General features: G+C 33.0%; 1 protein-coding gene across 1 annotated transcript; it reads right to left on the bottom strand.

Annotated features, from left to right (window-relative positions):
* Positions 1-11,993: 11,993 nt before the first annotated feature.
* Positions 11,994-14,179, bottom strand: SPBR_04132 (uncharacterized protein; the record flags this gene model as incomplete). Its single annotated transcript, XM_040762415.1, has 3 exons — positions 11,994-12,330; positions 12,435-13,773; positions 13,846-14,179. 3 exons carry the CDS (start codon positions 14,177-14,179, stop codon positions 11,994-11,996), a joined length of 2,010 nt encoding a protein of 669 aa, XP_040621474.1.
* Between the last annotated feature and the right edge of the window lie 1,039 nt (positions 14,180-15,218).

Raw genomic sequence — 15,218 nt, 5'->3', positions numbered from 1 at the left:
ACGGTTAAAAACGTCGTAAAAGGATTATCGTTCTCGTCTTCGTTATCGGGTAACTAGTTTATAATAACCGTAATAAAAGTTAAAGGTTACGGAATATTTTCGTAAAAGATAGTATTATTTTATAATATAATTATAATAGTTTCGTTAATTAAAAGTTATTAAAGTTAAAAAACTAGTTAACGGTAAAAGATATTATCGTCCTCCGTATTCTCGTCGTTTATTACGGTCGGTACCGAATACTTTATATTAATAGTAAGGTACCGGTTTATAAACTCGTCGAAAGTCTTGAATACGTTTAAAATATTTTAAAAACGGTTCGACGATAGTTCGTCGTTTTTAAATCCCGTTATAACGTTAATTAAGTTATTTTTTAAAACGTCGTTGTTTTTTTAAAGACTACGTCGAGTATTTTTTACGGGTTATTTCGTCGTATTTAAAGTTATTTACTACTTTTTTCGTATTACGAAACTATAAAACAGTAAATAAAGATTTTATCGGTGGAAAAAATTAACGAAAGTTTAATCGTTTATAAAGGTTTATTATAAAATATATCGGTAAAAACGTACTTAACGTCTTTTTTACGTTTTAATAAAGAGTTACGGATTATTTATCGTATTTTAAATAAAAGAGTTCTTACGTAACCTTTAAATAAACTTAATAATTAAGGTTACTTAAAAATAAAAAGTTATTACTAAATATTACACTTAAACGTAGTACGTTACTAACTTTAAGATACTAAGTAACGGAATAAGAAATAAAGTCTTATATATATTATAATTTAAAATACTTTATAATAGTATAGGTCTTGAATAATAGTATAATATAATATGTGATAAATAATTATTAATTCTATAAACTATTTATATAAATTTAAGGTCGGAGAAAAGGTTTAATATAACCGTTATATAGTTTAGTTAAGTGGTACGTGACTTGGCGTAATACTAGACTCCCGTAAAGGGAGTCTGTACGTGACATTTTTAGTCTTTTTACGGAAGTCCGTAAGAGTAATAAAGACGTTTTAAATCTTAAAAGTTTAAGTTACGGATACGTTTATTAAATATATTACCGGGTCGGGGTATCTCGTTTTTTTTTTTAATTAAAGTCGTTTTACAAATTATATATTTATAATATTTAACTTTTATAACGGTGTTTAAAGTAATAGTCGTTTTTTTTATAACTTTTTTACGATATATTATTAATACGTTTTTTAATAGTTTATATTTTATTTTTATTACTTTTTCTTAAACTTAAAAAAAACGATTAAAGGTTTTTTAACTTAATAAGTTTTTTTATAATAATATTTTAAATAAACACGTTTTCCGAGTAATTATTTACGTAATACTTTACTTTATTATATTTAAAGTAAATAATTAAAGGTTTTTTTTACGACTCTTTTTTATTTTATAAACGAAAAGGTTAAAAGTCCGTTATATTTCTCTTTTTATCGTTTTTACGATTTTTATAACCGTTTAAACGACGTTAACGTTTTTTTTTTAAACGTATTTTTTTACGGTTTATCGTTAAGTCGTTTATAACTTTTTTATAAATTACGGACGTTATTAATAAAATAATTTTTAATCCGTTATATAAATAATAATTTAATTTTTACGTATACGTTTTAAAGATTAATCTTTTTATAATCGATTACTTTCGTTTAATATATATTTAAATTAATTATTTAACTTAAAATAAAAAGTCTTTTTTTAAATTTAACGAAAAAAAGTATTATTTACTCTTTTAAAAAACGTAAGTAGTTTAAAAATTCTAATAACGATTAATTAAGTCGAAAACGTACTCTTTTATATAATTTATAAGTTTATATTAATAAATCGTCCGTAATAAAAACGAGTATCGTTATTTACTCTTTAAAGTTATTTTAAAAACGTTCGAGTCGTTTACACTCCTTCGGATTCTTAACGTTACGTATATATTAGTTTTACTACCTTTTAAACGGTTTATTTATATAATTATAAACGATAACGACTTAGTTATAAGGATTTAAGAATTCGTACGGTTTAGTTTTAAATATTATTTTTAATTTTTCGATTTAAAATTCTTAATCTTTAAAAGTAGAATAATTCCCGTAAATTTTAAATAATAGTCGTATTTTTAAGTCTTTTAATTTATAGTCCTTTTATACTTTTTCGTTAATTTTTAAACTTTTTTATAATTTAAAAGAATTTTCTTTAAATAACGGGGTTAAAGAAAAGAAAATAGTAAATTCTTTTTTAATCTTTTTACTTTAATAAAAGACTCGTTAACGTTTTATACTTTTTAAAGTTATAATCCTTTTTTAAAAAGTTCGTTTTCTTTTAAATATCGTTAATTTTTTTAAACACTTTTTCTTCGTCTTTTTTTTTACTTATTCTTTCGTAATAGTATTAATTTTCCTACTTTTTTCTCTCTTTTTTTTACTAATCGGTATTATTATTATTACTTTAATACTCGAAGATCCGGTCGAGTCTTCGACCGTTAATTATAAGTTAAGGTTTTTAAGGATAAAGTCGACGTTTATACGTGAAAGTCTCGTAAAACCTTATAAATACGAGTATATAACTCGGTTTAACTCGACAAAGGGTAAATTTATTACTTTTTTTAATTATTATAAAAGGTATTATAAGTGATTATAAGATAGGTCTTTATAATAGATTAATTAATAAAAAGTATTAGTTTCGAGGACGAAGGTAAGTGTATATTATAACAAAGACTAATTCTTACCCCTTCTTCCCGGTAAGAAAAAGGGAGTCCTTTTATTTAAAAAGAAAGACTTTTCACTAACGTAACGTTAACGTATAGTTAAAGACTAACTACACTACGTTTTATTATATAAACTTAGTTACTTAATTCGTAACCTTCGACTACGAATCGGTTATAATAATTATCCTCCCCTTTTAATAAACTAGGTTTTAGTTTTTTTTACGACTTTCTTTAATCTTTTTACTTTTACTCGAGTAAAAAGTATCGGAAGTTATAACTAGTCTTTTAATTATATACGATAGTCCGTTAATTCGTATACGAGTTACTTTATAATCTTTTATATTATATAATAGTTCGGTCCGTCGACCACCGACGTAATATAAGGTTTAAAAGTATTAAATACGTTTAAACTATTTATCGTTAAACGTTAATATTTAAATAAATATTTTCGTTTTCGGTTAAATACCGTTTAACGTCGTCGTTTTCGTAAAGTATATTAATAGTTGTATAGTAAATAAGTAACGACGAGTGTTCGTAGGTTATTTTTATTCGAAACGTTTATTTATAAATATCGTTTTTTTTATAAACGTTATTTACTTTTATCGTTCCTTTTTCGTATACGAGTATAAAATTAGTTACTCGACTAAATTTTTATTATAACTTATTTTTACCCTTTTTACTCTTTACTCGTTTTTAACTTAACGAACGTTTTTTAAGTAAATTATTTTTTACTTGTAAAAGAATCGTAACTTACTTTCTTTCTTTTTTTCCTTTAATACTTTATAAGATTATCGATTATTTATCGTTTATAAGTCGTTAATCGAGTTTTTTTAATAACTTCTTTTTATTCGTTAATATATTATAATTTATTCGTTTAAAAGTCGTTTTTAATTAAATTATTCTTTATTATACCTTTCGAAACACTTAAGTGTTATAAACGTAACGGGGATAAGTCTTTAAACGATATTATAATAAGAATTTCGTAGTCTTCCTTTTTTATTTCTCCGTCTTTACGTAATAACGTAAGTAATTCGGGTTTAACCGTTTAACGTTTATTAACCGTATTAAACCGTATATTTATTTAACGTATTATAGACTCGTTTTATCGTTTACTTACTTTTCTTTATACTAGTTAACTTATAATATTAAAGGTTAAAAAACACGTTTATACTCGTATTATCGTTTAACGTATCGACGTTAATTCGTTTACGAGTCGTTCGATAATCGTTAAACCTTTTTAACTTTAGTTTAATATATTATAATTTATTTAATAAGTAACTTTACCGTTCGTAAAAGAATTTTAACTACGTTTACTCTTTTTAAACTTATCGTTTAACTCGTTTATAGTTCCGTTTATTCCGTCTTTTAAGATTACTTCTTTTACGTCTCGTCCTTAAGTCGTAAACCCTTCGGACTTAAACCGTCTTTAACCGTTTAATAACCTTACGTTTCGTAACGTAATCGTAAACCCTTCGAATACTAATCACCCTCGACTCGTTATAACTCCCGTCACTTTTACGACTCGGTTACGTACTATTAACGATACTACTCCCGTTTTCTTTATAATATAAACCTCGTCTACGACTTTTTAACGTTTTACTTATAAGACGTTAAACCGTAATACCTTTAACGATATACACTTAAACGAGGATAGTAATATAATAGATAATAAATCCGACGACGAGTCGTTTAAGATTTAAGATAACGACGACCCCGAGTCGAAGTTTACTACCGACCCTTAAGTTTATACGTATATTACTTGTTTTTTTAACGTTATTAATAACCTTTAAAACGTTAACCTTTATTAAACTTTACGTTACGTACGTAAAGTGACGACGAGATACTAACGATACGAGGTTTATTATTATTTTTATAAAAAGGTTTTTACGTTACTTATAAGAAACGTTTACGTCGTTCTTTACGTTATTACCGAAGTGATCGACCTTTCGTTAAAACCAGACGAGGAAACGTCTTTAATCTTATTATATATCGTAGACGAATTTATACACCGGTTAGTAGTACTCGTACGGGGTTATAAAAAAACTTACCGTTTAATTACCGGTCTTAATAAAACGATAAGTCGGGTTACTTATAAAAGAATCGTAATAAAGTCGTAGGTTACTCGTAACCGTATCCTTTTCGTTATTAATAATAATAGGTCGAACCTTAAACGGTTTTATTTACGACTCGGGCTCGGGGATTCTTTATATTAAAAGTGGTTAAAGGATTACCGTATCTTTTTTAATTTAATCGACCGGAATACGACCGAAAAGGGTCTTTTTTTCGTTTATATAAAACGTCGTAAACGTCGTTTTAACCCCTTTTTTTTTAAAACACCTTCGTCGTATATCGTTCGTTTATCCTTATTAAGTTATATTAAGTACTAGTAATAGTTTTTTTTTCCGGGTTAAACGTTACGAGTACGTAATTAAGTCGTTTACGTATCGAGTCGTTTTTTATATTCTTTTAATTAAATAAACGTCTTTAACGTATAACGTTTATATATTACTATAAAGTCGTTATTTAAATCTTTTCTTATTAAGTAAACGTTTTTAACGTACGTCGTACTTACGTTTTACCGTAAAGTCGTTAACCGAATTTAAATAGTAATTTTATAAATCTACTTTCTTTTTTACGGAGTAATTTTTTTATACTTTTTCTCGTAATCTTAAATAACCTCTTTAATATATTCTATATCCTTTTTAAACACCTACTAGTTATATTTTACGGGTTATCCTACTTATTTTACTAAGTAATAAACCTTTTTTTACGTTTCGTTTTATCTTTAACTACTTTTACCTTTTATTCCTCTTAGTCCTTTTCGAGTACGGGTAACGGTATCTTTTTTACCGGCTCCCTTTTTCGGGACTTTTAAGGTTTTAATAAAGAGACCGAGAATATATTATAAATACGGTTATATACTTATAGTAACGTTAGTTTATATACTTATAAGTTAATTTCTTTAATAACTTTAAAAGGTTTAATAAATTTCGGTACTATTTTCTTTTTAACTACTTATAATTTAAAATTTTACGTCGATAATACGACGAGATCTTTTACTTTAAAAGTTTTTAATTAATACTTTTTATTATAATATTTTTTATACGCTTCTTAAACTTTTCTTTAATAATTCTTTACCTTTTTTTTAAAGGTATAAATTTTCTCGATCTTATTTATAATAACTAATACCCCCCTTTCGTAAACGTCGGTCTCGACGTTAATATATATATTTAAATTATATCCGTATAATATATTAAAAGGTGTAACCTTAATAGTTACGTTAATAGTATTATTAACCGTAAACTTTACGTTTTATAAAAGTAACGGTTAATTCGACTACTCGTCGTTAAAAAATACCCTTAAATAATATTTTAAAGTCTAGTTTATACGTTTAATCTATTTATCGGTTTAAGGGTAGTATATTATTAAAAGTCTCCGGTGAATTAATAACGTTATACACATTTCCAACTAAAATTAACTTATAAATACACTTCTTTTATCGGAGATAATTCCTTTAAATATCCCGTACCGGTTTTTAATCTTACTATATACTATTCGTACTAGTCTTTCGGACGTAATAGTAGTTAAAACTAAAAGGAAACGACACATCTTTGTATATCGGTCGACTACTATTAAAATACTATTTATTAATTCTCTTTAATAATAAACGATAAGTAATCTTATAATAAAATCTATAAAAATCTCTTATTAAGGTCTTTATAAGATTAGTAAAGGTTATAACTCTTTATATAGTTTATATCTTCTTATAACGATTCGTTAATAAATCGGACACGAATCGATAAATTTATATATATCCTTAATTATACTTAACTAATAAAATTTTCTTTTTATTATTTCTTTTATTTTAACCCTTTTAAAGTAACCCGTTAAAGGTTTATTATAATATCGGTTAAATATCTTTTAACGTACTAAACTTTTTACCGGGATATAAATATAATAACGGTACCTTAGTAATCCGTCTTAATCTAGTCTTTATCGAGAGTCTTGTAACTTTCCCGTTTACGTAACACTTCGTTTCGTTATATAAAACGAATCGTTGGTTTACAAGGTTAATAATAAGTCTTATAACGGGGTGAAAGGATTTATTAACGTAACCTTCTTTTATATAGTCACAAACTATACTAAAGTCCTTAAAATGTACTACGTTATAAGTGGTTTCGGTTAAAAGTCGTAAGTTAACGACGAGACTTTCGAGCTCCCCGTTTAAACCTAACTTTTTTAAAGGCGAGTTTAAATTTATTAAACTTATAAAGGTTTCTCGTTTAACTTTCGTTATAAAGGCGCGACCTTTTCCCTTTAGTTTTAATTATAAACCTATTAGTACTCTTATTATAAAATTAACACCTATTACGTTACTATTAACCTTTATTATAATATAAGTAAAAGGTCTTTATAATTATAATCTTCGTCGTTAAACTTATAGTTCGAACGTACGACGACACGTCGACGGGGTTTCTTTTCCTTACTTAATATTTAATTTTAAAATTAAATAATATTAAAAATATATACTATTTAGTTTACCGGTTATTTAACTTCTACTAATTTATAAACGCTTTTAAATTAACGTGGTTCGATAAAACTTCGACTTTTTAACGACTTTTATTTAAGTATTATCGTTAATACTTAAAACTCTCTATAATTACTATTATTTCTTAATCGGGGGTACTATAGTTTAACTTTAACCCTTTTTATTTCCTTAATTAAAAGACGATTAAGTAGTATCTACCTTATTCGTTTAGTTAAAATAATACCCCGGAACCACCCTTTTTTAACGCGTCCGTTTCGAGTCGGGTTTATAGTTTAAGATTAAAGTGTCTTAATAACGGCGTTTTTTTAAAATAAACTTTAAGTTCGTCGAAAACTTCTCGTTTACGAGTCGAAAACGTAACTATTCCCGACTTTTTCCTATTTTATATACTCTTTAAAAGGTTATTAAGTAAGGTTGTAATTTATAAATATACGAGGATAAATCGTTTATAAAAGTTATAAAATCTTAAAAATACTTATATATTACGGTAAGACTTCGGTTTTAACCACTTTATAATAGTAGTTATTCGTTCCGGGTTTATCTTAACTTTATAACGTATAAGGATAAATCTTAAGAATTTTACCTTATTTATAAAAATTTTACACTTATATAGATTAGTATATAGTTAGGTTCGTTTAAGTCTTTTTAACACTTCGTATAAATATCGTACGTACTACTTTTAAGATTAAAAGAATATTAAAACGTTATTTATATATACTATATATATAATATTAATTAACCTTTATAAAGTTATATAAATATAATATTAAAAAGTAGTAAAAACGTTAGTTAAACCGAAAAGAAGAACTATATACTCGAAGTAGTTATATCGTATACGAAATACGGTCTTTCACTTATTACCCTTTTTAATCCGGATTCGATAATAAATATCCTTAATATCGAGTTTAAAAAAAAACTAGACTTTATTTATCCGATTTAAGATCTTAAAAATTAATAAAAAAGTATACCGGTTTTTTACGGTAACTTTATTTAACTTACGATAGTCGACGTAAAGTCGTAACGTACTATCCTTTTTTAATATAAATAATATAAGTACGTCGGTTAACGACTTAAAAGGACGGATACGTCCGTTTTACAAGTTCTCTTTAATATAAAGTCGTAACTCTTATAATTCTCGTTTAAATAACGGGTAAATCGTTTTATATAAGGGTTACGTGTCCGGTAAAAGATTTATAATATAATTAATTTATTTAAACGACGGAATAATTATCGTTTTAAATATATTAAAGATATCCGTAAAGTCTTTTAACTCGACGGGTAGTACGACTTCTTTACGAGTCTTTTACTTTTTTATATCGAAAGGATAGTCCTCGTAAAGGCGTTTACTCGAGACTACCGGAAACGTTATAACCGTATACACCACCGTCTCGTTTCGTATAATTTTTATAAACTTCTTTAAAACTTTAATATAAATTTTTAAGGTTTTATATACGAAACGTTATAGTACTTTTATTAAAATATTAATATTTAACGCTTTTAAATTTATAACACTTAATAAAATAAAGTTAATATCCGGACTCTTTAACTTATCGAGTACGATATAAGGACGGATCGTCTCTTTAGTCCTTTTATAAAAATCCGTAAAAGTAATAAAGACATCTTAAATTTTAAATATTTAAGTTTTAAAGACGTTTATTAAACGCGTTACCGGATCGGGATATCTCGTTTTTCGTAGTTAAAGTCGTTTTACGAATTAAATACTTACGATATTTAACCCCGTAGTAGTGTTTAAAGTAATAGTCGTTTTTTCTTCGATTCTCCCGTAATATATTATTAATACGTTCCTTAATAGTTTATATTTTATTTTTATCGTCTCCCTTTTAAACTCGAAAGAGGTAACTAAGGGTTTTTTAATTTAATAGGCTTTTTAATAATAGTATTTTAAATAAGTACGTTTTTTAAGTAGTTATTTACGTAATATCCTACCTTATTACACTTAAAATAAATAACCGAGGGTTTTTTCTACGACTCCTTTTTATTTTATAAACGAGAAGGTTAAAAACCCGTTATATTCCTCCTTTTATCGTTTTTATAATTTTTATAACCGTTCGAACGACGTTAACGCTTCCTTTTTTAAAATACGTCTTTTTACGGTTTATCGTCGAGTCGTTTACGACTTTTTTACGAATTACGAGTATTATTAGTAAAACGATTTCTTACCCGTTATATAAATAATAATTCGACTTTTACGTATAAGTTTTAAAGGTTAATCTTTTTATAATTAATAACTCCGTTTAACGTATACTTAAGTTAATTATTTAACTTAAAATAAAAAGCCTTTTTTTAAATTTATCGAGGAAAGACACTATTTACTCCTTTAAAAAATATAAGTAACTTAAAAACTCGGATAACGGTTAATTAAGTCGAAAACGTACCCTTTTATATAACTTATAAACTTATATCGACGGGTCGTTTACGGTAAAGACGAGTATCGTTATTTACTCTTTAAATTTATCTTAAAAACGTTCGAGTCGTCGACGTTCCTCGAGATCTTTAACGTTATATATATACTAGTTTTACTACCTTTTAAACGGTTTATTTATATAGTTATAAATAACGACGACTTAATTACGAGAATTCGAGAATTCGTACGACTTAACTTTAAATATTATTTTTAATTTTAAAATTTAAAATTCTTAGTCTTCGAAAGTAAAATAATTCTTATAAATCCCGAACGATAATCGTATTTTTAAATCTTTCGACTTACGACCCTTTTACGTTTCTCCGTCGACTTCCGAGTTATTATCCGACTTAAAAGAATTTTCTTTAAATAACGGGGTTAAAAAAAAAAACGGTAGATTTATCCTTAATCTCTTCGTTTTAACGAAAGACTCGTTAACGTCTTACGTCTTTTAAAACCACGATCTTTTCTTCGAAAGTTCGTTTCTTTTTAAACACCGTTAACTTTTTTTTAAACGTCTTTTTTTCGTCGTCTTTCTTTTTTACTTATTTTTCCGTAATAATACTAATTCTACCACCTTCTTCTCCCTTTTTACTACTAGTCGGTACTATTATCACCACTTTAATACCCGAAGATTCGGTCGAGTCTTCGACCGTTAGTTATAAGTTAAAGTTCTTAAGGATAAAGTCGACGTTTACTTACGGAAGACTCGTAAGGCCTCGTAAACACGAACGTATAACTCGACTCGACCCGATACGAGGTAGGTTTATCGTTTCTCTTCTTCCAACTATCGTAAAAAGGTATCCGTAAAAAGAAGAATTAGAATTATTATAAGTGATTATAAGATAGGTCTTTATAATAAATTAGTTAATAAAAAGTATTAGTTTCGAAGGTGAAGGTAGGTGTGTATTATAATAAAGACTAATTCTTACCCTTTCTTCCCGGTGGGAAGAAGGGAGTCCTTTTATTTAAGGAGAAAAGGCTTTTTACTAGTGTGGCGTTAACGTGTGGTTGGGGACTAGCCACACCACGCCCTATTATGTAAGTTTAGTCACTTGATTCGTGGCCTTCGGTCACGAATCGATTATGATAATATTTAACGTAAATATATTAAAATTAAACGTTTTTAAGTAGTTACCGTAAAATAATAATTTAAAAGTAAAAATTTAGTTTTTAAAACGTATTCGTTTAAATCGTTTATTATTATAAAAAGTAAGATTTTACTTTTTATATTTTTAAAAATCTATCTTATTTTCTTTTTAACTAATATACGGTTAAACTAGTAGTAAATAACGTACTTAAGGTAAATATATTAAAATAAATCGATTTCGTACTATTACCGTAAAATAAAATTTAAAAATTAAAAACTTACTTTTTATAATAATAAACGTTTTAAACGAATACGTTTTAAAAACTAAATTTTTACTTTTTATATTTTAAAACTCGACTTATTTATATTTTTAAAATATAAACGGTTATACTTATTATAAATAACGTATTTAACGTAAATAAATTAAAATAAATACTATATATAATTATAATTATCGTATTATAAGTAATTATAAGATAGGTCTTCACAATAAATTAGTTAATAAAAAGCATTAGTTTCGAGGGCGAAGGTAGGTGTGTATTATAACAGAGACTAATTCTTACCCCTTCTTCCCGGTGGGAAGAAGGGAGTCCTCTTATTTAAGGAGAAAGGCTTTTCACTAGCGTGACGCTAGCGTGTGGCTGGGGACCAGCCACACCGCGCCCCATTATGTAAGTCTAGTCACCTGATTCGTGGCCTTCGGTCACGAATCGATCATGACATATCGTTAAATAAATTTAAATATATTAAATTTAGTTGTTTTTCTTGGCAACTAAATTTAGTACAACTAATTCCCAACCCTGATGGTCACCCTATTTTAGCCTTAGGCACCTATTCATTTACTGTAAGCCAGGTCACTTGATTCGTGGCCTTCGGCCACGAATCGATTATAACAGTAAGCTACTCAAGGTTCTTCTCTTTTTCCTTACGGTGTTCCTTTTCTCTCCTCTTATTTCCTGCCTTTAACAGGTCTTATTCCTTTACAAATGGTTAGGTACTTAAAATTCCTTTATTTCTTCTTTACCGAATGTCTTTACGACCACCTCATTTACGGATTCCTTAATATGTCGTACCACGACCGTATATATCGACTGCTGGGTGCTAGGTGATATCGCATTTCGTTTGTGACGAGTTCCCCTTTACGGAGACTTCGCCGCTTCTGGGATGTATTGCCAGTGTCCTTGTCAAACACATTTAGCATGTGCACTCGTTGCACACACCCAACCGTGTAAACATTACGGACAAATAACAAGCTCATTCCCAACCAGAGTTGCCCTGTATCGGGCCGCGCGCTGCTTCATGTCTGCTTCCGTGCTTAGATTGCCAACAGCTTCTCGGCCGCTCTGGCCGAGGGCCACCAGGACTGCCAGCGGTGAGCTTTTGAGGACCATGGTCTCCGAAATGTGCGTTGCGGCAATTGTGAAGACGAGGAAGGCAATGCAGATGGCAATCTGAGCGCCGAGAAACGCGAGCCAACCCCACCGGACATGCACATAGGTCTCGGTGGTCCAGGCCGTGCCCTCGACCAAGTACGCGTTAGCCACGCCTTTGAATGGCTGCATCGTCCGGAGCCTGGCCGTCTGGTTAGTGGGTTCAACGGAAGGGCTTTAAGTGGAGAGGGAGTAGGAGCGGGCCCTGGGTGATTTGGGTTGAGCGGAGCGATGTCCGGTTCTTACATGTTTGTAGCACCTATGGCAATACCGTCGGCCACCTGCTGAAGGCGTGCGTACTGCGCCTCGAGGCCGTCTGTTGAACCCCATACGGCATCAATCAGCTTCATGCCCACATTGGCGCCCGTCTCGGCTGAGCCGCCGCCACCGTTCCAGTTCCAAAACGATGTTAAGCCGAGATGCATGTCAACAGTCACCTCGGTGAGCAGCTTGCTGTGGGCGGAGAAGTTGCCGCCTGGTCCATCAAGTGTAATGGTGTAGGGACGGGAAGGGGAAGTAGGCATATAGCCGCAGACAAAGGGTGTCACGTCGCCAGTGATGTTCCACGTCACACAGTCGTGCTTGAAGACGGGCACAGAAGGCATGTCACCGACGATGCGGCACTGCTCGCTGGTAGTCGTCGTCACGGGCCGGCCCTCGGAAACTCGGACATCGAGCGTCTTTACACACAGATGCAGCACCAACTCGAGGGCCTGAAATTGCGGCACAGCAGCCACGTCGTGGTTGGGGTAAGACATGTTCGGGCCGTTGGAATAGATCAGCAGGCCGTCGTATAAGGTCGTATAGCGCACGTCGCGGTCGTCGCGAAAGAAAAATGACTCGTTGAGGGTGAGTAGGTTCATGGTGTACGCCACGGGAGTTGTGATCCAGGCACCGGGCTGCGGAGCTGTGACGTTGTACGCGACCATACGCATGTTGATTGTTGCCTCGTCACCCCAGCCTGACGAGTCGTTGAAGCCAGCATTCGGTAGCACAGTGATGTTGAGCAGCGACGTCGCGTTGGCTACCTTAGCGCATATGCCCAACGTCGCAAATGACGGGAATGAGCATTCGGCCGTTGAACATTCGGGCGAGAGGTCTGCATAGGCGTTGGCACCGTTGGGTGCTAGCCCCGAGTGTATAGCACCGACCATGCGCAGGAACTCGGGGTATGGCTGACCGCTGCTGTCTCCAATGTGGCGCGCAGCCCATGTCGTGGCTGTGCCGTTGGTGTTTGTCTGGCGCTCGGGATACGACAGTGTCTGCTGTGTGATGGGCGACGTGACGATGCCGATGACCGTCACGGCCGCACCGACAGTGGCAATATTACGCCATCGTGTCTTGCCGATGAGCGACACGGAGCCCCAAAGGCCACGGCTGGCTAGATCAAAGGTGTGGAAGTCTGCCAGGCTGCGGTGCGTGCGGAACCAGTTCCACTTCCACTGACTGATGGACTCTGCAATTGGTATCATAAGGGCTGCCTTGGCCAGCGTGGCAAGCAGCGCAACTAGTGTGTTGAGTGAGATGTGGAGTGGTAGTTGTGGCAGCGCGTTGTTATTGTACGATCCCAGGACCGCGACAATCGCTGTGTAGTAAATAGTATTAGTGGGCAGCTTGGCTCGCAGAGACGTTCGAAAGACCTAGCGCGCAAGCTTACTGATGAAGGACGCCACGCTTATGAAGCAAAACCAGATTTCCCACGCCCAGTCGCCGAGAATACGGAAGACCGGCCCCCCAGAGCAGCGCCGGTGTGCCGGCCACCCCAGATGAGAACCTGACGCTTCTGCGTGCATCGTCACAGGCGTTTCCGTTGGCATGGAGTCCTCCTGGGAAACCGGTGTCGTTGTCTCATAGACGCCATTTTTATTTTGTAAATGTCCCTGGCGGTGTACAGGCACAGCCTGCTGCCCGATCTCCTTGGTGTCGGTGCAACGGCACCCAGCGATAACATCGCCACTCGGCACACCGGCGACATGTTGTGAGGTACCCATGCCCAGGAATGTGTACAGTGCAAGGGATCCCAGAATTTATGTCTGTGATTGGCTCGTTCCCCAGTAAGACAGAGTTTACGACTTGCCTCTCGTTTGATTTCCCATGGGACCAGACCTGACGGATGCTGGGTCCTCGCCATCCTCATATACACGATAGCCAATGCAGACACACATAGACACACGCTAAAGAGAACAAAACTAAGAGGACATGGTAGCTTGTCGGGCCTCTTGGAAACAACACATTTTAAGGCATCAGAACACATTCATTGTCTAAGAGCACGCTACGCGACTAGAGAACACACCCCCGAGCGGTTGTTGCGGTTCAGGACGGTGTTTTAGAAGGGAAATTCAGTTGCATGACTTAGCTCAATAGCAGGATGTGAGCCGTCAGACTGCGAGGCGACGACATATTGTCAGGATTCGAGCCTATGGAAACAATTTTAGATTGCCTTTGGCTTCCGATCACAATCAACTGCTCGGCCTAGACTGCCAAGTGCCTATGGTGCCTCACATTACCCGGCCGTCCATATAACTGCGCGCACCGGATGAATTTGCTGCCTCTCTGTAGAGTGATTACCGTCCTGGCTTCTGGGTAAGACGGCTGCAAGGGCCTGGCTGTTGTAGCATCGCAACAACAGGAGAATATACAGCCTGCCATTGGCTGTAAATTAAAATAAATGAGTGTACTGCCCAGCCTTATTTGAGCCAGTATACTCAATCGCGTTACTCTGGTCGAAGATCAGTCACCTGTCTGACTGGGAAGGAATTTGGGATAGGGACGGCCTGGTTGAGCCGGACAAGTGCGGTGCCGACGCAAGTATACCTGTGTGACATGAGGCACAGGTAAATATACACCCCGGCCAACAGGCCGGGGCAAATTGGCAGCCGTTTACTGACCAATCTTGATGGCCTTCGCACAATGCTGTGATTGCGTCCTTTTCTGGCATACATATCCCAAAATGAAAGGCACTTTGCACCATTGTGCCTCCGTCACTATCGTGCAAGGAGCGTCTAGGCTTGCATCCTTCTTTCCTATCTT

The sequence above is a fragment of the Sporothrix brasiliensis genome, assembly GCF_000820605.1.
Source record: "Sporothrix brasiliensis 5110 chromosome Unknown Cont16, whole genome shotgun sequence".
NCBI classification, from domain to species: Eukaryota; Fungi; Ascomycota; class Sordariomycetes; order Ophiostomatales; family Ophiostomataceae; genus Sporothrix; species Sporothrix brasiliensis.
The sequence above is the reverse complement of the archived record's forward strand: the minus strand, read 5'-3'. Positions and strand labels throughout refer to the sequence as shown.